The sequence below is a fragment of the Rhinopithecus roxellana genome, chromosome 8 (genome assembly GCF_007565055.1).
Source record: "Rhinopithecus roxellana isolate Shanxi Qingling chromosome 8, ASM756505v1, whole genome shotgun sequence".
NCBI lineage: Eukaryota > Metazoa > Chordata > Mammalia > Primates > Cercopithecidae > Rhinopithecus > Rhinopithecus roxellana.
In genome coordinates this window covers 11,228,672-11,250,319 of record NC_044556.1, presented here as the reverse complement: position 1 = coordinate 11,250,319, position 21,648 = coordinate 11,228,672, and the positions used below count along the sequence as shown (strand labels likewise).

The 21,648-nt window shown below is 59.4% G+C and overlaps 3 protein-coding genes across 4 annotated transcripts; all 3 read right to left on the bottom strand.

The window, feature by feature from the left end:
* Positions 1 to 64: 64 nt before the first annotated feature.
* On the bottom strand, positions 65 to 3,823 carry CFD (complement factor D). Of its 2 annotated transcripts, none has more exons than XM_030936521.1 (5): positions 3,705 to 3,823; positions 2,452 to 2,608; positions 2,220 to 2,364; positions 1,514 to 1,771; positions 65 to 425 (listed from the first exon to the last, which is right to left on the bottom strand). In XM_030936521.1, the coding sequence occupies exons 2-5, from the start codon at positions 2,544 to 2,546 to the stop codon at positions 279 to 281; spliced, it is 645 nt and encodes a 214-aa protein (XP_030792381.1). In that variant the 5' UTR covers positions 2,547 to 2,608; positions 3,705 to 3,823; the 3' UTR covers positions 65 to 278. The 2 variants fall into 2 exon arrangements, with proteins under 2 accessions (XP_030792381.1, XP_030792380.1); XM_030936520.1 differs by lacking the exon at positions 3,705 to 3,823 and adding an exon at positions 3,478 to 3,634.
* Positions 3,824 to 7,951: 4,128 nt separating this feature from the next.
* Positions 7,952 to 11,849, bottom strand: ELANE (elastase, neutrophil expressed). The gene is made up of 5 exons (XM_010374927.2): positions 11,664 to 11,849; positions 10,862 to 11,018; positions 10,548 to 10,689; positions 8,398 to 8,628; positions 7,952 to 8,235 (listed from the first exon to the last, which is right to left on the bottom strand). The coding sequence occupies exons 1-5, from the start codon at positions 11,728 to 11,730 to the stop codon at positions 8,035 to 8,037; spliced, it is 798 nt and encodes a 265-aa protein (XP_010373229.1). The 5' UTR covers positions 11,731 to 11,849; the 3' UTR covers positions 7,952 to 8,034.
* A 3,956-nt stretch (positions 11,850 to 15,805) lies between these two features.
* Positions 15,806 to 20,903, bottom strand: PRTN3 (proteinase 3). Its single transcript, XM_010374928.2, has 5 exons — positions 20,793 to 20,903; positions 19,646 to 19,811; positions 19,287 to 19,428; positions 17,479 to 17,709; positions 15,806 to 16,188 (listed from the first exon to the last, which is right to left on the bottom strand). The coding sequence occupies exons 1-5, from the start codon at positions 20,857 to 20,859 to the stop codon at positions 16,018 to 16,020; spliced, it is 777 nt and encodes a 258-aa protein (XP_010373230.1). The 5' UTR covers positions 20,860 to 20,903; the 3' UTR covers positions 15,806 to 16,017.
* Between the last annotated feature and the right edge of the window lie 745 nt (positions 20,904 to 21,648).

Sequence of the window (21,648 nt, the reverse complement as noted above, 5' to 3'; positions counted from 1 at the left end):
CATCCTCCCACCTCAGCCTCCTGAGTAGCTGCAACCACAAGTGCCCACCTCCACGCCCGCCAACTGCCCAGCTAATCTTTTATTTTTTTGTAGAGATGGAGTCGCGCTATGTGGCCCAGGCTGATCTCGAACTCCTGAGATCCAGTGATTCTCCCACCTCGGCCTCCCCCTCTGCATATAGTAGGTGCACAATAAAGACCAACCAGATGCAGGAGTGGATGACTTTATTACTCAGGACTTTATTGCTCGGGTGACCCCGACCTTCAGGCCCCAGCGCCCTAGGCCAGGACACTGTCGATCCAGGCCGCATAGCTCGCCACGCGCGTGTAGATCCCGGGCTTCTTGCGGTTGCCGCAAACTCGCGAGCCCGAGGTGACCACGCCCTCGAGCACGCCCGCGCACACCAGCGGGCCCCCGGAGTCGCCCTGCGGGGACAGGACGGGGCCATGAGGGGCGGCCCGCGTCCACCCCGGCCCCACACGCCCGACTCCCTCAACTGGCTGCAGCTCCCGCCCCACAATTCTCGCTCCTCCCTCCCGCCTTAATCTGGTCTTCACCGGTCAATATCCCCTGCCACGCCCATCGCATAGGCCGCACCCGCAAGCCACGCCCCTCTAGGCCCGCCCCCAGGCCCTGGCCACACCCCCTCTGGCCTCAATCTCACGTGTTCCCCCTACCCCATCCTACTCCAGGCCCTTTCCACGATGGGGTCCCACACCTCATCCCTGCTCTTCCAGGCTTTGACTTACCGTAGATCCCACTTCTGCCCTAACGCGTCTCAGCGGCCACCTGCTCTGCTCAATCCCCACTCACCTCAGGCCACGCCCCTTCCTTAGAGCCCCACCCAATCTTGGCCCTGGCTACCACGCAACCCTCGACTTGTCCTAGTCCTCGGCGCTGCTCAGGACCCCTTCTCTTCCCCGCCGCAGCAGGGATTCCACTCTGCACCAGCCCAGCCCCTTCAGAGGTTCCCGCCCCTTCCACCTGCCCTGCCCCATCCACGTGCCCCGCCCTTCCCACCACATGCCCCGCCCCTGTACCGCCCACCCTTTTTCTCGGACCTGCCCCTTTTCCCCGCCCTGCCCCTTCACAGGCCACACTCTCCCCACACGTACCGCCCCTTCCTCCAGGCCGCGCCCCTCATGCCCCACCCCGCTTCCTGGCCTCGCCCCCTTGTAGTCCCTCTGTCACTGGACTCCGCCCCCTCCTCGAGGCCCGCCCCCTTTCCCCACCCTAAGCCACAGGTCCTTCCACATCCCACCCGTTCCTGCCCATTTTGCCCGCCCTGACCTTTCTTCAGCCCCACCCTCTCCACAGGCCCCGCACCTTCTCCAGGCCCCGCCCCCACAGCCCCACCTCACCCCACAGGCCCCGCCCCTCATCCAGGCCCCGCCCCTTGCCTGGGCCCCGTTCCTACTTGCCCCCCCGCTTCCCACCCCCTCTGCAGGACCTGCCCCCGTCGTGCGGGCCCCGCGTTTCCTCCCAGGCCCGCCCGTTCCTCCTGAAGGCTCACTTTGCAGCTGTCCCGGCGGTTGCTCTCCGCGCACATCATACGCTCAGTGATGGCGCCGTCGTGGTGCGTGCGCCGGTTGCAGGTGGCGCGGTCCAGCACTGGCAAGAGCACGTGCTGCAGGCGGTCCGGGCGGCGGCCCGCGTGGCTGACTATGCCCCAGCCGGCCACGTCGCAGAGAGTGCCCGGCTCCACGTCGCGGTCCACGCGCTGCCAGAGCAGGGGGCGCACAGCAGGGCCCAGCGTGGCCTTCTCGGACAGCTGGGGATGGAGGCGGACGTCAGGGTTGGGGTGCGGGGGTGCGAGGCCGGGGAGAATGCCGCTAGGCTCGGGGAGAGGGGAAGGGGGAGGTGGGCATCAGGGCAGGGGGGGAGGGGGGCATCAGGGCAGGGACGGGGGTCTCTACAGCAGGAGAGATCTAGGCTAGACCCTAGGTGGGGGTGCAGGTGGGGGTGGGGTGGGTGCGAGGGTCCCCAGTGCAGCCGCAGAGGTCGAGGCTGGACCCGGGGTGGGGATGCAGGGGATGGGGGGCTCCCAGCACAGCGAGACAGGTCGAGGCTGGACCCGGGGTGAGGGCGCGGGGATTGTGGGGCGGGGTCCCCATGCAGCAGGAGAGGTCGAGGCTGGACCCTGGACCCGGAGCGGGGTGGAGTGAGGGTGGGGCGGGGATCCCAGAGCCCCAGGAGGGACTGCGCTACACGGGGCCGACCTGCAGCAGGAGGAGGTCGTGGTCGATGGTGTCCGGCCGGCTGTCCGGGTGGGGCACTGCGCGGAGCACGTCGTACAGGCGCTTGGAGGGCTCCGGCTGCGACAGGGAGTGCGCGCCCAGGAGAACCTGCACCTTCCCGTCGGCCCTGGGGACCAGGCAGAGGCCGTGGTCGGTGCCAGCCGAGTCCCCCCACCCCACCCGGGCTCTTTCCCCGCGCGGCGCGGGCACTCACGCATCCTCCAGGCAGTGTGCCGCGCTCAGCACCCACTGCTCGGCCACCAGGACGCCGCCGCACAGGTGCTCTCCGTTCACCTGCACCGACGCCATGTAGGGCCGCGCGTGGGCCTCGGCCTCTCTGCCGCCCAGGATCCGACCGCGGGGCTGCGCCGCTGTGGGTGGGCGGGCGTGTGAGGGCCGCGGGGTGGACTCCACCCCCGGGCGAGGCTGCCTGGCGGGATCCCAGCTCTCACCCCCGCAGGCCGCTCCCCCCAAGAATCCCATCTCAGGGCGCTGTTTCCAGCACTTTGGGAAACCGAAGGGGCGCGGGGGGGGGGGGGGGGGGGCAGATCATGAGGTCAGGAGTTCGAGACCAGCCTGGCCAATATGGTGAAACCCCGTCTCTAGTGTAAAAAGAAATACAAAATATTAGCCAGTGTGGCCTATAATCCCAGTTATTCGGGAAACTGAGGCAGGAGAATCGCTTGAACCCGGGAGTCGGAGGTTGCAGTGAGCCGAGATCACACCACTGCACTCCAGCCTGGGCTACAGAGCCAGACTCCCTCTCAAAAAAAAAAAAAAAAGAAAGAAAATGAAGAATTCCATCTCCGTCTTGGGGCCCCTCGGCATTGCAAACTCAGATACACGTGGGCCAGAATGCCCCAGAGTACGGAACCCACAGTGGGCCAGGGACGGGGGGCAGATCCCAGCTCCCCACCCTGGGCACAATGCCTTCCAGTTGGACATGAGAGAAACGGAGCTGAGCTAACCAGTGCCCGGGCCAGCCCAGTCAGCCAGGCAGAACCGTTTTCCACACAGACATTCAGACTCTGTCTGCAAGAAAAGCTGATTCCAGAAAGTGCCAATTTCCAATCCGAATCTTCTAGAATTTCTCAGCGTTCAGAGCCTTCCATTGGTGAGGAGAGACACCCCCTTCCTGCCCGCCTGGAGGGGCTGGAGGACTGTCCGTGTGACCAAGGGGAGCACCTGGCCCATGCCCCTACAGACCCCTGCCCCTCACCCCAGGCCCAGGCCCCCTCACCGCAGGCGGCCGCTCCTAGGAGGACCAGAACTGCCAGGTGCTCCCAGCTGTGCATGGTAAAGCTGCTGTGGCTGAGACACTGACCCAGGCGGGGCCCTGGGGGTGCTTTTATAAGGGTGGAGGGGGCGGGAGTCTCCCAGGGGCCCTGTCCGCTGGGTGGGCAGCGGCCCAGCTGGGGAAAGGGGAACCCGCCCGCCTGGCCTCCGCCCTCCCGGGGACTGGGTTACCTCCTGCCAGACTCACACCAGAGTCCACAAGTCACCAGGAGACCCTCCAGCCTCTGTAAGCCTGACGGCCTGCTGGCCCTGGGTGGAGGGCAGTCCCTCAGATGGGTAGGAGGCAGAGAGGGGGACTGTACCCACCCCAGCCCCCCGGCCCCAACTTCACCAGACACACAGTCTCCTAGCTTTGTTTCACAATCCTAGTTGGAGGCCACAGGGTGTAAACAACCCACTTCCTTGTCCTGCTACCCCTCCCTTCTCTTCCTCCTCCAAATTAGAGAGAAGGTCTGATGGGGTAGGAAGGTCACTTGACACCCTTGTCTCTGTCTCTGTGGCCTCTGGGGCTTGACGCGCTGACAATAGAATGTTGGAACGGCCAAGGCAGAGGCAGCTGGGAAGACTGGCTACAAGGGACAGAAAACCAAGACAAACTGGGTGGAGCCTGAATCATGAAAGTTATATGGAAAGTTCAGGGATGCCACCTTCAGGTGTGGCTTGATCCAGGTGCCTGAAGAATATCCAGTGTCTGCCTCTGGCTTCTCCTTTCTTCTCTGATGGCTTCTCTCCTAACCAGGCTCCCCAGGTGTGCTTCCAGGGACCCCATACTCAACCCAGTGGCTCAGTGGCCCCTCCTAAAATTCTTCATCACTCCAGCCAAGTCTCAAGATTGCCTTGGGTTGGCGGAGCCTGGATCACACGCCCCCTCCCAAACTGCTCACTGAGGGCAGGTTCTGATGAACAGAGTCAGGGCTGACTGGGCACAGTGGCTCCCACCTACCATCCCAGCATGTTGGGAGACCAAGATAGGAGGATCTCTTGAGCCCAGGAATTCGAGGCCAGCTTGGGGATCATGGTGAGACCCCCTCTCTACAAAAAAAATAAAAATAAAGGCCGGGCGCGGTGGCTCAAGCCTGTAATCCCAGCACTTTGGGAGGCCGAGACGGGCGGATCACGAGGTCAGGAGATCGAGACCATCCTGGCTAACACGGTGAAACCCCGTCTCTACTAAAAATACAAAAACTAGCCGGGCGAGGTGGCGGGCGCCTGTAGTCCCAGCTACTCGGGAGGCTGAGGCAGGAGAATGGCGTGAACCCGGGAGGCGGAGCTTGCAGTGAGCTGAGATCTGGCCACTGCACTCCAGTCCGGGCGACAGAGCGAGACTCCGCCTCAAAAAAAAAAAATAAAAATAAAAATAAAAATAAAATACTTCTCAGAATCTGGGCCATGAGGCCTTCTGTGAGGTGGGGATTTCTGTGTGTTGTTTTTGTTTTATTACAGAAAGGGTCCAGGCTCAAGTGCAGTGGTGCAATCATAGCTCACTGCAGCCTCCTCGACCCCCCAGGTTCAACTGATCCTCCTACTTCAGGCTCCAGAAGTGCTGGGACTGCAGGCCTGCTCATGGTGTAGCTCCATGTTTCACATCTACCTCCAGGGGCCAGTGGGATTCACGCTGCATGAATCCATGGTGCGGGGACCGAAGGATGGGGGTACCTTGTGGGGAGGACCTCGGACATTGTCTCCAGGGGGAGCAGCACATGGGATTCCCCCAGCTTTTCTCTTCACCGTGGATCATTTCTTTCTTTTCTTTTTTTTTCTTTTTTAGAAGGAGTCTTGCTGTGTCACCCAAGTTGGAGTGCAGTGGCGTGATGTCTGCTCACTGCAATGTCCGCCTCCCAGGTTAACGCCATTCTCCTACCTCAGCCTCCCAAGTAGCTGGGACTATAGGCATCCACCACCACGCCCAGCTAATTTTTTGTATTTTTAGTAAAGACAGGGTTTCATCATGTTGGCCAGGATGGTCTCGATCTCCTGACCTCATGATCCACCCGCCTCGGCCTCCCAAAGTGCTGGGATTACAGGTGTGAGCCACTGCGCCCAGCCTCACCTCTTTCTTTTCCCTTTCTTTCTTTTCTTTTTTTCCTTTCTTCCTTTCCTTTCCCTTCTTTCTTTCCTTCCTTCCTTCCTTCCTTCCTTCCTTCCTTCCTTCCTTCCTTCCTTCCTTCTTTTCTTTCTTTCTTCTTCTTTTTTTTTTTTTTTGAGACAGGGTCTTGCTCTGTCACCCAGGCTGGAGTGCAGGGGCACGATCTCAGCTCACTGCAACCTCCATCTCCCGGGTTCACGCCCTTCTCCTGCCTCAGTTTCCTGAGTAGCTGGGATTACAGGCATGTGCAACCACACTCGGCTAGATTTTGTGTTTTCAGTAGAGATGGAGTTTTGCCATGTTGGCCAGGCTGGTCTCGAACTTCTGACCTCAGGTGATCCACCCGCCTCAGCCTCCCAAAGTGGTGGGACTACAGGTATGAGCCACTGCGCCTGGCCCCTTGTGGATTATTTCATATGCACAGAGAATAGAAAATAATGTAACAAGGCCAGGCATGGTGGCCTGTGATCCCAGCAATTTAGGAGGCCGAGGTGGGCGGATCACGAGGTCAGGAGATCGAGACCATCCTGGCTAACACAGTGAAACCCCGTCTCTACTAAAACTACAAAAAATTAGCCGGGCGTGGTGGCAGGCGCCTATAGTCCCAGCTACTGGGGAGGCGGAGGCAGGAGAATGGCGTGAACCCGGGAGGCGGAGCTTGCAGTGAGCCGAGATTGTGCCACGACACTCCAGCCTGAGAGAGAGACCCTGTCTCAAAAAACAAAACCAAAACACTGAACTCTCACTGAGGGCTGGAGAGGGGGCCAGAGGAGTAAACACTCGCAAAGACTGAGGATGATGCCTGCGCCAGGAAGTGCTCAGTAATCACCTATGCGCTGCTTTGCGCCCTCACGCCTGCCACGTTAACTTATTTATGTGAGACTAGGTTTTACAGGCCAGAAACCAGAAAGGACATCTGGGATCCCTTTGTAGAAAGTGGGGAAGGGGGCTGGGTGCAGTGGCTCACACCTGTAATCCCAGCACTTTGGGAAGCCGAGGCGGGAAGATGGCTTGAGCCCAGGAGTCCAAGACCAGCCTGGGCAACATAGCAAGACCCTGTCTCAAAAATAAAACAGAAAAAAATAGAATGGGCCACGCGTGGTGGCTCATGCCTGTCATCCCAGCACTTTGGGAGGCCGAGGTGGGCGGATCACCTGAGGTCAGGAGTTCGAGACCAGCCTGACCAATATGGTAAAACCCCCGTCTCTACTAAAAATGCAAAAATTAGCCGGGTGTGGTGGCGGGCGCCTGTAATCCCAGCTATTCGGGAGGCTGAGGCAGGAGAATCGCTTGAACCTGGGAGGCGGAGGTTGCAGTGAGCCGAGATTGCCCGACTGCACTCCAGCCTGGCAACAGAGCCAGGCGCCATCTAAAAAAAAAAAGAAAGAAAAAGAAAAAAATAGAACGTGGGGAAGTCACTTCTTACTCCATTGCCCTGGCTCTGCTGCCCCCTGGTGGTGGCTTACTCCAGCGGTGCCCAAGACCCTCTATGGAACATTTCAGTTGGATGATGATGATGATGATGATGATATTATTATTATTATTATTACTATTATTCTGTTCTTTATTTATCTTTGAGACAGAGTTTCGCTCTTGTTGCCCAGGCTGGAGTGCAATGGAGTGATCTCGGCTCACTGCAACCTCCGCCTCCCGGAATTCAGGCGATTCTCCTGCCTCAGCCTCTCGAGTAGCTGGAATTGCAGGCATGTGGTGCCACGCCCAGCTCCTTTTGTATTTTTAGTAGAAACGGGGTTTCTCCATGTTGGTCAGGCTGGTCACGAACTTTAGACCTCAGATGATCCGCCCGTCTCGGCCTCCCAATGTACTGCGATTACAGGCGTGAGCCACCACGCCCAGCCTATTATTGTTTTTTGAGATGGAGTCTTGCTGTGTTGCCCAGGCTAGAGTGCAGTGGCGCGATCTTGGCTCACTACAGCCTCCGCCTCCAAGGTTCAAGCGATCCTCCTGCCTCAACCTCCCACACGCCATGATGCCCAGCTAATTTTTTTGTGTGTTTATAGTAGAGATGGATTTTCACCATGTTGGCCAGGCTGGTCTTGAACTCCGGACCTCAGGTGATCCGCCGGCCTTGGCCTCCCAAAGTTCTGGGATTACCGGCGTGAGCCACTGTGCCAGGCTTGGGCCATTCTATTTTATTTTATTAATAAAGAGGGGGTCTTTCCATGTTGCCCAGGCTGGTCTTGAACTCCTGAGCTCAAGTGATCCACCGGCCTCAACCTCTCAAAGTGCTGGGATTACAGGTGTGAGCCACCACGCCCAACCTACTGACCATTTTCAACACCCAGTGACACAGCCAATGAATTCAAACACATTCTACAAAACAGAGGGATGTTTATTGTACCAGATGCTGGAGAATGTGGCTGTGGGCAGCTGAGGTGACCCAGGCGGTCCTTCTCAGTGGGTCCTGCTGGCCAGGTCCAGGGAGTGGGGACAGGGGTGGTCCTCGGAGCGTTGGATGATGGAGTTGATCCAGTTTACAAACAGTGCCACCGGGGCAAAGGCATCGGGGTAGAGCCCCGAGGCACAGCCTCCCCGGACGAAGGAGGCAATTCCGTGGATTAGTCCGTTGCAGACCAAGGGGCTGCCAGAGTCCCCCTGTGGAGGCAGACAAGGTGGGGAAGCTGGACTGGGAGGCCCTGCCCACCTGCCCGCCGCCTGTCAGGGTTGGGAAGTCCCTCCTAGGGTCTAGCCACAGTGCCTGTTGCTGCAATCTGGGCTGGGAGCAGGTGGGGAGCCGAGGGACACCCGGGCACGTACGAAGCAGACGCCGGCCCGCCGACGCCTCACGATAGTGCAGACGTTGCCACGGCGGCAGAGGGACCTCACCACCGTCACGTTGAGCTCCTGCAGGACACTGGCGATCCCACGGTTCCCACCCAGATGGCCCCAGCCCATGGCCAGGCACTGCACCCTGTTGCCCACGCGGCGGCCCTGGGCCGGCAGCTGGGCCACTTGCACGTTGTCGTTGATAGTGGCCGATCCATTGAGCTGTGGTGGGGGGGACAGATCGTCAGTGCATCACACGGGGCAGTGGTGATGACCCTCCCCTCTCCGGGCCTCAGTTTCCCCATCTCAGATTCCACTGTGGTTCTGGGATCCTGCAGAGCAGGACACCCACCCTGCAATCTGCTCCCCAAGGCGAGCCTCAGTTTCCCCATCTGTAGACGGGAGCCATCACCAAGCCATCACCAGGACGCTGGAGGTTGTCCCTGGATGTGGCTTCAGTGCAGGAAGCAGTAGGTGCTCAATTAACACAAAAACTACAGCCAGGCGTGGTGGCTCATGCTTGTAAGCCCCGCACTTTGAGAGGGCGAGGCAGGAGGATCACTTGAGGCCAGTAGCTCAAGACCAGCCTGGTCAAGGTGGCAAAGCCCCATGTCTACAACAATAAAAAAGTGCCAGGTGCAGTGGCTCACTCCTGTAATCCCAGCACTTTGGGAGGCCAAGGGGGGCGGATCACAAGGTCAGGAGATCAAGACCATCCTGGCGAACACGGTGAAACCCTGTCTCTACTAAAAATACCAAAAATTAGCCGGGCTTGATGGCAGGCGCCTGTAATCCCAGCTACTCCGGAGGCTGAGGCAAGAGAATTGCTTGAACCCGGGAGGCGGAGGTTGCAGTGACCCAGATTGAGCCACTGCACTCCAGCCTGGGTGACAGAGCAAGACTATGTCTCAAAAAATAAAAATAAAAAATTAGCCAGATGTTGCCAGGCACGGTTGCTCACACCGGTAATCCCAGCATGTTGGGAGGCCGAGGTCAGGAGATCAAGACCAGCCTGGCTAACATGGTGAAACCCTGTCTCTACTAAAAATACCAAAAATTAGCCCAGCGTGGTGGTGCATGCCTGTAATCCCAGCTACCTGGGAGGCTGAGGCAGGAGAATCGCTTGAACCCAGGAGGTGGAGGCTGCAGTGAGCTGAGATTGTACTGCTGCACTCCAGCCTGGGCAACAGAGCGAGACTCCATCCCCCCCCCCCCAAAAAAAATGTGTGTGTGTGTGTGTGTGTGTGTGTATATATATATATATATGTATGTATATATGTATGTGTCAGCCGGCCGTGGTGGACGTGGTGGACATGCTGGTGGCACCTGTGGTTCCAGCTACCCCCAAGGCCAAGGTGAGAGGATGGCTTGAGCCCAGGAGGTGGAGGCTGTAGTGAGCCACGATCGTGTCACTGCACTGGGTGACAGCTATGAGAAAATTGAGTGACATGTCATGAAACTCTCCTCACCCTTCCCAGGGAGTAACTTTTTTTTTTTTTTTTTTCTGAGACCCAGCCTGGAGTGCAATGGCACGATCTTGGCTCACTGCAACCTCTGCCTTCTGAGTTCAAGTGATTCTCCTGCCTCAGCCTCCTGAGTAGCTGGGATTACAGGTGCCCGCCACCAGGCCCAGCTACATTTTTTTGTATTTTAGTGGAGACGGGGTTTCACCATGTTGGTCAGGCTGGTCTTGAACACCTGACCTTGTGATCCACCCGCCTCAGCCTCCCAAAGTGCTGGGATGACAGGCGTGGGCCACCGCGCCCGGCCCCCAGGGAGTGAATAATCAGAACTGTAAGCCGGATACAGGGGTGGAAACGTGGGGACTTTTGCCCCATTTCCCAAAGACAGAGGCGGCCCCTGCCCTTGGCCACAGGGCTGGTGAATGGAGAGACACAAAGAATCACAGGAAGTTTGTTGATTGACAGCAAATCCGGGTTTCCCTGCGCAATCTCATTTAATCCCTTAACAGCCTATAGCGGGTATTTTCCCGTTCACAGAGGTGAAGACTGAGGCACAGAGACGGGCTCGCCCAGCCCACGGTTCCACCCCAGGTCCCCACAAGCGGCCCCGACGCGCCCCTGTGTCACCACCTCCACCCTCCCTAGGCTTCTGGCCTCTGCCCCTGCGCCCCGCGGCACCTGGAGAATCACGATGTCGTTGAGCAAGTCGATGGGGTCGAAGCCGTTTTCGAAGATGCGCTGCACGGCGAACACCTGCCGGGTGGGCTCCAGCTGCTGCAGGTTATGGGCTCCCAGGACCACGCTCACGGAGCGGAAGTTTCTGCCGGGAGGGAGAGGCGGGGGCGAGGAGCGGCCCTGGGGGTCAGGGGGTCCCCACCCGAGGGGCCTGCGGGAGAAGGTGCTTGGGCCGCCCCAGGGCCCTGGCCTCCCCCGACCCACCTCAGACCGGGACGCGGGGTCCCAGCCGGGCGCACACCCTCCTGGCTACTCACACGTTCGCCACGCAGTGCGCCGCCGACATGACGAAGTTGGGCGCAATCAGGGTGGCGCCGCAGAAGTGGCCTCCACGCAGCTGCAGGGACACCATGAAGGGCCATGCGTGAGGCTGCGCTTGCCGGCCACCCACAATCTCGGAGGCCAGCGCGGGACCTGGGGACACACCGGGTGTGGGTGCTGAGTGCCTGACAAGGAGCCCGTGCCTTCCCGGCCACGGGGCCCCCAGATACCCCACCAGGAACCCGCGGGGCCCACCTCCAGGAACCCGCATTATCCCCCACCAGGAACCCACAGGATCCCCCACCAGGAACCCGCGGGACCCACCGCCAGGAACCCGCGGGACCCACCGCCAGGAACCCGCGGGACCCACCGCCAGGAACCCGCGGGATCCCCCGCCAGGAACCCGCGGGACCCACCGCCAGGAACCCGCGGGATCCCCCGCCAGGAACCCACGGGATCAGGGCCATTCACACTCCTGTTGTTCAGATGAGGGAAACTGAGGCACGGAGAGGCAAAGGGACCTCCCCACGGTGCCCCTCCAAGGCACAGTCAGACCTGGACTTGAACCCAGAGGGCGCCCTGCGACCTACCCCCCTCCCGGTTTGCAAACCCCAACTCTGGGCTCCTGGTGGTGGCTTCACCACTCAGAACCTCAGTCTCTTCTCCTGGTCCCCTTGTCCCACCTGGCACCTCCCCTGTGAGGATGAGGGACCCCCACTGGTGGGGCCCACCATGAAGAAGTGGGAACAGAACCCCAGGGACAGAGGGAGCAGCGGGAGGATGGACACAAGGACTTACCCTCCAGCAGCAAGGCCGGCAGGACACAGGCGAGGAAAAGGCAGGAGGGTCGGCAGCCAAGGGTCATGGTGAGGCTGGTCTCCGGGGTCTCTGCCCCTCTGTGCCCACCCAGCTTCTCTTATAGCCCTGTGCCAGGAGGCCGTTGCATTGCCCCACGGCTGGCCGGCACCCCCCACTTCCTCTCTCCTGGCACAGGGCGTTGATGAAAAGGGGGAGAAAGGGGGCAAGAGGCTGGGGTTGGCTCCGGTGGGGCTGCCAGACAAAATTCAGGATGCACAATCACATTTGAATGTCAAGTAATCGAGGTGGGTTTTTTTATTTTTATTTTTTGGAGACAGAGTCTTGCTCTGTCGCCGAGGCTGGAGTACGGTGGCACAATCTCGGCTCACTGCAACCTCTGCCTCCCAGGTTCAAGTGATTCTCCTGCCTCAGCCTCCTGAATAGGTGAGATTACAGGCATCCACCACCACACCCGGCTAATTTTTGTGTTTTTAGTAGAGACGGGATTTCTCCGTGTTGGCCGGGCTGGTCTCTTTTTTTTTAATTTAAGTCTGTCCCAAACGAGGCCCAGAATATAATTACCCAAAATGCCCAGGTTTTACTGAGCATTGCTGTGTTTTTGCCAAACCTGCCAAACCTAGACCTGAGAGGCTTAATGGGGGTGGCCTCGCCTGCCTCAGTTTACCCAGGGCCCTGTGATACCGGCCACACGCAGCTCTGTCGCCTGCCTCAGTTTACCCAGGGCCCTGTGATACCGGCCACACGCAGCTCTGTCGCCTGCCTCACGGTGCAACAGGCACTTCCCTGATCCTTCCCAGGGTTCCTGTTTGGGATGAGGAAACTGAGGCACGTCAAGGGCCTCCCCCAGGAGCTGCGAGTTTAACCCAGGTCTCTGGGACCCGCAGCTGGATGGAGATCTGGAGCTGGCTCACTCCAGCCTTGCTGCCTGAACCTCAGGGCTCACTCTCAGGGCCGGGCCTTCCATCCTGTCCTTGGCGGTCACCTACAACGGGGAACTCACTCTCACCCAGGCTCACAGTCAGTCCCTGGACAGCAGCTGAGGCTCTGACAGTCTCTCCCGCCCTCCTGCCTTGATGAGCTTCCCCAAAGCCCTCCCCGCCTGAGGCAGGGGACCCGCAGGCATCTGGCAGGGGTGCTGGAGAGAGAATTCCTGCCCAGGCCGGGAGACTGGAATGAGGATGTCCACCCAAGCCTAAGGGCTTCTGCCTGGAGGAACTGGCAGGGGAGCTGGAGCCCCAGCCACGGGGATGGGATTCCCAGCACCCAGCCCCGGGCTCCGGGCCCCGTTCCTCTTCCCATCTCCCCCACGATGTTCCAGCTGCAACGGCCGGGCCAAGGCTGTTGCAAGAACCAACGTCCTCCTGGCTCCGGGACAAGGGGAGGGGAAGGGAACCAACGGGCCTGTCTCCAGGAACAGGCGGGGCGAGGGCACCCGGGGACACACAGAGCCTGGGCCGGGCTGGAGTCCTGATGTGACCACAGGCAAGTGGACTCCCATGGCTCTCAGGTTAGAGGGACAATGTCCCTGCCCTCCCAGAGCCTGGCACACAGCAGGCACTCAATCCATTCTGCCCTGTCCTCAGCTTAATCAGACACACACTACCCCGCCTTCTCCCCTCCCCTTTCGGCAGGGTTCCCACCTTGCTGCCTTAACATCACCATGGTGCACTTAGTAAGCACCTGCTGTATACACAGCCCTGTTTCAAGTCAGGGGTGGGGGGACATTAGGGGTGGGGGCAGCCATATCTTTGCGGGAGGGTTTGGCCTCCAGCAGGGAGATCAGACGTGGCGTCAGCTGCATTTATTGAGCACCAGCTGTATACTACATTCACACGTGCAGTCATTGTTTTGTTTTGTTTTTTCGGTTTTTTTTTTGAGACGGAGTCTCGCTCTATCACCCAGGCTGGAGTGCAGTGGCCGGATCTCAGCTCACTGCAAGCTCCGCCTCCCGGGTTTATGCCATTCTCCTGCCTCAGCCTCCCGAGTAGCTGGGACTACAGGCGCCCGCCACCTCGCCCGGCTAGTTTTTTTGTATTTTTTAGTAGAGACGGGGTTTCACCATGTTAGCCAGGATGGTCTCGATCTCCTGACCTCGTGATCCGCCCGTCTCGGCCTCCCAAAGTGCTGGGATTACAGGCTTGAGCCACCGCGCCCGGCCACGTGCAGTCATTGTTAAGTGTGCCAACGCTGGGTTCATATCCTGGTTCTGGTGTGGCCGTTTGGCCACTGTGTAGCTTCAGGCCCCTGAAATAAACTCCGCGACTCAGTTTCCTCCTCCGTAAAATTATAATCATAGGATCCATCACATAAACCTGTCACGAGAGTGAAATAAATTAACGTTCGTAAAGTTCTTAGCTAACAAAGTGTTGTCTGGCCGGGCGCAGTGGCTCACACCTGTAATCCCAGCAGTCTGGGAGGCTGAGGCAGGTGGATCACCTGAGGTCGGGAGATCAAGACCAGCCTGACCAACATGGAGAAACCCCGTCTCTACTAAAAATACAAAATTAGCCAGGCCTGGTGGCACATGCCTGTGATCCCAGCTACTCGGGAGACTGAGGCAGGAGAATCACTTGAACCCGGGAGTCGGAGGTTGCAGTGAGCCGAGATTGCACCATCACACTCCAGCCTGGGCGACAAGAGCGAAATTCCGTCTCAAAAAAAGAAAAAAGAAAGTGTTGTCTTTGAGAGCTTGTTAACCATTAACTGTGGCAGGGAAGGTAGGGTGGTTATGGTCACAGTGGGGTATAGACTCCAAGGGGGACGTGGGGTCTTCTGGGAGACCAGGAGCGTGCTAAGATTACAATGACCTGGAGGTGTTCATATGTAAAAAGTCACTGAGCACCCACTTGGGCAACACAGCCAGACCCCATCTCTACAAAAAATAAGAAAATAGCTGGGTGTGGTGGCACCTGTGGTCCCAGCTACTTGGGAGGCTAAGGTGGGAGGATCACTCGAGCCCAGGAGGTTGAGGCTGCAATGAACCAAGATTGCACCACTGCACTCCAGCCTGGGCGACAGAGTGAGACCCTGTCTCAAAAATAATTAAGTAGGCCGGCTGCAGTGGCTCACACCTGTAATCCCAGCACTTTGGGAGGCCGAGGTGGGTGGATCACCTTAGGTCGGGAGTTCGAGACCAGCCTGGCCAACATGGTGAAACCCTGTCTCTACTAAAAATATAAAAATTAGCCAGGCCTGGTGGTGCATGCCTGTAATCCCAGCTACTCCAGAGGCCGAGGCAGGAGAATCACTTGAACCCGGGAGGTGGAGGTTGCAATGAGCCGAGATCAGGCCACTGCACTCCAACCTGTGCGACAGAGCAAGACTCTGTCTTAAAAAAAAAAAAAAGGAAAAAAAAAGAAGGATGGCAAGGAGTTTCGTTTCTTCTCTATGTATGTCCTGGAGCAGGTCGTCCCCTCTCCATGGTTAATGCCTCCTTCTCGTGTCCACTTGTCTGTCTGAGCTGGACTGTGAGTACCACCTCTTCCCTGCCTCGGACCGTCCCTCTGGCCACTCCCGCAGTTCATTCCTCATGCTTCCACCAGGGGACTCCTCCCCTGCCTACACCTCCTAGGAGAAATAGCGCTCCAACCCCATCACCCCTCCCCTGTACCCACACCCCTCCCCTGCCTGCCCTCCTCCCCATTCCCTGGCCTCTCGCCCTCAGGCCTCTGCCCAGACCATGCCCCCTGCCTGGTGGCCCTTAGGGTGTTTCTGTTCACACCTTGGTATGCAGCTCTGGCACTGCCACCTCCTCCAGGAAGCCCCCCAGGGTGTTTCCCCATCCCCATCCCCCTCCTCAAGGAGCCCTGAGCCGGCAAGGACACCTGAGGGCACACATGGGCTTCTCACCAGTTCTAGGAAATGTCTGGGGTGACTCCATTTCCCAGATGAGGAAACCGGGGCACAGAGATGAATAACAACCCTCCCAGGGCCACTCTGATGGGGCCGGATTAGAACCCACAGCCACGAGCATCCAGGAGAGAGACCCCCCGCGACCTGGGCCCCCATCCCCGCTCCGATTCCCCCCATCCTGAGTTTGGGACTCAGGGACTTGAACCCTGGGGACCTCTGGGCAGTTCTCCCTCCCCTCCCTATGTGGGAAGGACAGACAGGAGCCGGGGGGAATTTCAACGTTTATTGAGGTCAAGGTGGGGAGAGCTGCAGGGCCGGCCTGTCTCCCGGAGCCCCGTGGGAGGGAGTGTGGGGGGACGGGTGGGGCCGTCCTGGCCCCGGGTGGGGGAGGCAGTGTTCGGAGAAGAGCTGCTTCTGTCCAAAGATCCCCCTCGAGGGTTTGGAGCCCGGCTCGGGTCCCGGCCAGTGCTGCGGGGGTGGCTCAGGGGCGGCCCTCGGCCCCCACGCGGCGCAGTATGGAACGGATCCAGTCCACGTAGAGGGCTACCCGTGCGAAGAAGTCGGGGAACTGGCGGGTGGCACATTCCCGGATCACAAAGGAGTCTACTCCCTGGATGACGCCGTCACAGATCAGGGGGCCACCTGAGTCTCCCTGGGGAACGGGGAATGGTCAGTCACCTAGGCTGGCCCCAGGCAGCCAGGAAGGGGGCTGGGGTGACCACAAGCTGTTTCAGAATAAAATGCTTCCAATCTGGAACTTTCCCTCCCTCCCTCCCTCCCTCCCTTCCTTCCTTCCTTTCTCCTGTTTTGTTGTGTTTTGTTTTGTTTTGTTTAAGACAGAGTCTAGCTCTGTCGTCCAGGCTGGAGTGCCGTGGCGTGATCTTGGCTCACTGCAAACTCTGCCTCCCGGGTTCAAGCGATTCTCCTGCCTCAGCCTCCCGCGTAACTTTCTTTCTTTCTCTCAAGACAGGGTCCCGCTCTGTCGCCCAGGCTGGAGCACGGTGGCACAATCATAGCTCACTACAGCCTCGAACTCCCTGGCTCAAGCGATCCTCCTGCCTTAGCCTCCTGAGTAGCTGGGCCTAAAGGCTTACACCGCCACACCCGGCTAATATTTAAATTATCTGTAGAGATGCCATCCTGCTATGTTGCCCAGGCTGGTCTTGAACTCCTGGACTCAAGAGATCCTTCCACTTCGGCCTCCCAAAGTGCTGGGATTACAGGTGTGAGCCACCGCTGCTGGCCTGGAATTTTCTTTAAAATGTGTGAGCACCAGCCAGGCACGGAGGCTCACGCCTGTAATCCCAGCACTTTGGGAGGCCGAGGTGGGTGGATCACTTGAGGCCTGGAGTTCAAGACCAGCCTGGTCAACACGGAGAAACCGCATCTCTAGTAAAAATACCAAAAAAAATTAGCCAGGCACGGTGGCAGGCATCTATGCACCCAGCTACTCAGGAGGCTGAGGCAGGAGAAAACCTTGAACGTGGGAGACGGAGGTTGCGGTGAACCAAGATCTCGCCACTGCACTCCAGCCTGGACAACAGAGCAACACTCTGTCTCAAAAAAAACAAAAATAAAGTGTGAGCAGGGAGGGGCTGAGGTCATTTGTAGGAACCGGGCATTTATGGGCCTCCCGCTGGATACCTGGGCTCCTGGATTCTGGAAGGGGCCTCCAGGTGAGGGCAGATGGGTCTCCCACACCTTCCTGTGGTCCTAGGGGGGAGTGGGGGGCAAGGGACCCCCAGACCCACCCAGGCAGCCAGGTGCAATGTGAGCGCCCCCAGCCCGCCGAGCCTGCCCGTTGGGTGTTGGGTGTGCCTGCCTTCCAGGTCCGGAGACAGGCACAGCATGAAGCCACATAGCTAGGAGGTGGCGTGGAACCCTGACCACTGCCCTCCTTCCCTCAGGGCAGCCCGGATCGCCACGGGACAATGTTACTTACAAAGCAGATGCCGGCACTACGGCGAGGGACGAAAGTGCACACGTTGTGTGGCCGGCACAGGAAGGTGACCACGGTGACATTGAGCTCCTGCAGGACCTGGGCTGGGGGGTCGAGGGTGCCCACGCGGCCCCAACCCATGGCCAAGCACTGGGTGCCGTGGGGCACTGGCTGGTCCTGCTGTGGCAGCTGGACTGTGGCAACGGAGGCACTGAGGTTGGCCGGACGGTTCAGCTGGGGCAGAAGGCAGGTGGCAGTGAGACGCTGCTCCCACGCCACGGTGGCCACCCAGGCCACCCTCCCACCACACCCACCACCTCAAAATGCCACGCACAGCACGCCGCTCCCTCCGCCTGGGCCCCATGACCCCCTTTGTCCCATGTGTCACTATTGTGTTCATTCATTTTCTTTATTTTCTTTTCTTTTTTTTTTTTCTTTTGAGATGGAGTTTCACTCTCGTTGCCCAGGCTACAGTGCAATGGCACCATCTCGGCTCACAGCAATCCCTGACTCCTGGGTTCAAGCAGTTCTCCTGCCTCAGCCTCCCAAGTAGCTGGGATTACAGGCATGTGCCACCACACCCAGCTAATTTTTGTATTTTTAGGAGAGATGGGGTTTCCCTTGTTGATCAGGCTGGTCTCAAACTCAACCTCAGGCGATCTGCCCGGCTTGGCTTCCCAAAGTGCTGGGATTACAGGCATGAGCCACCACATCCAGCCCATTCATTCATCTTCAAAGCACTTTTTTTTGTGTGTGAGATGAGGTCTTGCTCTGTCACCCAGGCTAGAGTGTGGTGGCGTGATCACAGCTCACTGCAGCCTCAACCTCCTGGGCTCAAGTGATCCTCCCATCTCAGCTCATGAGTAGCTGGGCGCATGCTACCATGAACGGTTGATTTTTAAATTTTTCTTTTGTAGTCCGGGCGTGGCAGCTCCCGCCTACAATCCCAGCACTTTGGGAGGCTGAGGAGGGCAGATCACTTGAGGTCAGGAGTTCGAGACCAGCCTGGTCAACATGGCAAAACACTGTCTCTACTAAAAATACAAAAATTAGCCAAGCGTGGTGGTGCATGCCTGTAATCCCAGCTACTCAGGAAACTGAGGCACGAGAATCGCTTGAACCTGGGAGGCAGAGGTTGCTGTGAGCTGAGATCGCACCACTGCACTCCAGCCTGGGTGACAGTGAGGCTCTGTCTCAAAAAAAAAAAAAAAAAAAAAAAGTCTTCCATAGAGATAGGGTCTGACTAGGTTGGTCAGGCTGCTCTCAAACACCTGGCCTCAAGTGATCCTCCCATCCCAGCCTCCCAAAGTACTGTGATGACAGGCATGAGCCACAGTGCCCAGCCCCAAGCACTTACTGAGCACCACCTGTATGCCCAGTCCCGCTCTAAGCCATATGAGTCCCATAGTGAACAACACAGACAAACGTCCTCTGCCCTGGGGAGATGGTCTTTCCGGGGGAGAGGAGGCCAGGAGGGCCGGTGACTGAGAGGAGCACGCGGTTCCGTGGAGAACAGTGAATCGGGGAGGGCTGTGGCTGTCCTTGCCCCTTCAAGTGGGGTCAGGGGAGGTGCCAGAGGAGGCAAGGGTACCTGGGTTTCTGGGGAAACAGCATACCGGGCAGAGGCACAGCCAGGGCAGAGGCGGGGAGGAGGAGGGGCCTGGTGTCCACAGAGCGGTCTCGCCCCCCAGTGCCTCCGGACCCAGGCTTCAGCGGCCTCCGTCGTGGCCCAGTATACAGTGGGTGCTCAATGAATGCTCGCTGAAGGAACGGGGGCCCCGGCGCCCTCCCTCGCGGCCCTGCCCGCGCACCTGGATGAGGAGAACGTCGTTGAGCTTGTTCTCAGCGTCGTAGCTGTTCTGAAACACCTGCGCCACCGAGAAGTGCTGCTGGCTGGGCTCCCGCGCGCGCACGTTGTGGGCTCCGAGCACCACGTTCACCAGGCGGGGCGGGCTGCGGGGGTGGAGCGGTCACTCCTCGGCGACCCTGCCCCCGGGGACCCCACAGCGCTGCCCCGGCCCTGCCCCTCCCACAACTGCCCACCCGCGAGGGGCCTGGGGTCAGCAGCCGGGGCTTAGCCGGGTGCTCCCCGGGCGGAGGGAGAGCGGCCCGGCCACGGCCGGAGGAAGAGGCCGGGGCGGACGGACGGGGCTGCGGAGGGGACACTCACATGTCCTGCAGGCAGTGCGCGGCCGTCAGCACGAAGCTGGGGTGGACCAAGGTGCCCCCGCAGAAGTGGCTGCCCAGGTCCCTCCGCATCTGCAGCGAGGCCATGTAGGGCCGGGAGTGTGGCTGCGCCTCGCGCCCGCCCACGATCTCCGCAGCCCCGGCAGCCCCTGCGGGGACAGTCCAGGCGTCAGGGAGCCCCCAGGCTGCAGGGGAAGCGGGGATGGCAGAGCAGGCCCGGGGGTCTCCCCATCTGCAACCCCCTCGGCGCCTGCCGGCTGGTGGGGAGGACTCAGGCCCAGGCCGGGGGTTATTGCAAAGGCGCAGAAATAACAGGTGGCTGTTTTCAGTCCGGAGGGTCAGGAAGGCTTGTAAGACGCAGACCAGGCAGCCGGGCGCGGTGGCTCAAGCCTGTAATCCCAGCACTTTGGGAGGCCGAGGCGGGCGGATCACGAGGTCAGGAGATCGAGACCATCCTGGCTGACACGGTGAAACCCCGTCTCTACTAAAAATACAAAAACTAGCCGGGCGAGGTGGCGGCGCCTGTAGTCCCAGCTACTCGGGAGGCTGAGGCAGGAGAATAGTGTGAACCCGGGAGGCGGAGCTTGCAGTGAGCCGAGATCGCGCCACTGCACTCCAGCCTGGGAGACAGAGTGAGACTCTGTCTCAAAAAAAAAAAAAAGAAAGAAAGAAAAAAAGAAAAAACGAAAATTGCCCTCAGGATAGGGACTTGAGGGAGTCCATGCTCTCTTCTTCCCCTGATTCCGGCATCACTAACTCCTTGACCCTTGCACTCACTCACTCACTCATTCATTCATTCATGCGTATTCACTGAGCATTTGCTGAAGGCTGGGTGCTGTCCAGGAATTCGCCTGTTATAGGTAATTCTCAAAACAGCTCCCCAGGAGGAAAGGACTGGCTTTTGACCATTGTACAGATGGGCAACTGAGTCAAATGGCCAGGGGTCCCCTTTGCCCTTGTCCTCCCCACCCCTGCAAGCGTTGGTCCCGAGCATTGAGTGGAGTCTCCCCTGACCCTGCCTCAGTTTCCCTAGCTGTGCCAGGAGGGCTTTGGATGGACCTCGTGGTGGATATTTCCCGAGAATCCACTGGGGCCTGGAGGCTGGACAGACGGGCACGTGGCTCACTCACCACTCAGCAGCAAGGCCAGCAGCACAGACGCCAGGGCAGGGCTGGGGGGCCGGTGGCTGGGAGCCATGGTGGGGTCCAGGGTGCACCCACGGTCAAGCTCCTCTTATAGCCCAATGGCAGAGGCCGTTGGTTTGCCCAACGCCCAGGCTGGATCCGCACTTCCTCCTTTTGCCTTGGGAGCCTGGGAGTCAGAACGGACTCCAGGGAGGAGGCTGGGGCTTTGGACTCAAGGTCCTGAACTTTGTGGGGGCAGGGAGGCTGGCTCTCACCCACCCAAGTCGGGGGTCCCTGGCCAGGTAGGCAACATGGCCACAGCCCTCAGTGCAACACACACCCACGTGCCACCCACAAGGAGACGCCTCCCCGACGAGGTCCCTGTGGCCCCGGCAAAGCGGGCCGTGACAGCCGTGTCCCGTGGGTGGGTGAGCTGGAAACCGACAGGTAGCAGGGGACAGGATGCGGAGCTGGGGAGGGCGGGGCCCGACGAGCGCCCTCAGTGCCTGAAGCCCCAGCGAACATCCTCCTGCCAGCTTTTGTCTGGGGGTTTTGTTCCCACTTTAAGGCCACGATTCTCAATCAAGGGGTGATTCTGTCCCAAGGGGACCCTGGGCGAGGTCTGGGGACACCTGTGGCTGTCACGACGAAAGGGGGCTCCGGACATGGAGTGGGTGGAGGCCAAGGATGATGCTTAGCGTCCTGCAGTGCCCAGGACGGGCCCACCCCAGAGAAGGATCCGGAACCGGTGTCCACAGGTGCCCCAGAGAAGGATCCGGACCCAGTGTCCACAGGTGCCCCAGAGAAGGATCCGGACCCAGTGTCCACAGCGCCCCAGAGAAGGATCCGGACCCGGTGTCCA

Excerpts from the sequence above, each read along its gene's own strand:
- CFD (XM_030936520.1), bottom strand. The coding sequence starts at position 3,532 with ATGCACAGCTGGGAGCACCTGGCAGTTCTGGTCCTCCTAGGAGCGGCC. Across the intron at positions 1,772-2,219 it reads ACGACCTCCTCCTGCTGCAG|CTGTCCGAGAAGGCCACGCT; the intron begins GTCGGCCCCGTG and ends CTCCATCCCCAG. Across the intron at positions 426-1,513 it reads ACCGCCGGGACAGCTGCAAA|GGCGACTCCGGGGGCCCGCT; the intron begins GTGAGCCTTCAG and ends CTGTCCCCGCAG.
- PRTN3 (XM_010374928.2), bottom strand. The coding sequence starts at position 20,859 with ATGGCTCCCAGCCACCGGCCCCCCAGCCCTGCCCTGGCGTCTGTGCTG. Across the intron at positions 17,710-19,286 it reads ACGACGTTCTCCTCATCCAG|CTGAACCGTCCGGCCAACCT; the intron begins GTGCGCGGGCAG and ends CTTCTGCCCCAG. Across the intron at positions 16,189-17,478 it reads GTAGTGCCGGCATCTGCTTT|GGAGACTCAGGTGGCCCCCT; the intron begins GTAAGTAACATT and ends CCCGTTCCCCAG.
- ELANE (XM_010374927.2), bottom strand. The coding sequence starts at position 11,730 with ATGACCCTTGGCTGCCGACCCTCCTGCCTTTTCCTCGCCTGTGTCCTG. Across the intron at positions 10,690-10,861 it reads GCGCACTGCGTGGCGAACGT|AAACTTCCGCTCCGTGAGCG; the intron begins GTGAGTAGCCAG and ends CCCTCCCGGCAG. Across the intron at positions 8,629-10,547 it reads ACGACATCGTGATTCTCCAG|CTCAATGGATCGGCCACTAT; the intron begins GTGCCGCGGGGC and ends CCCCCACCACAG.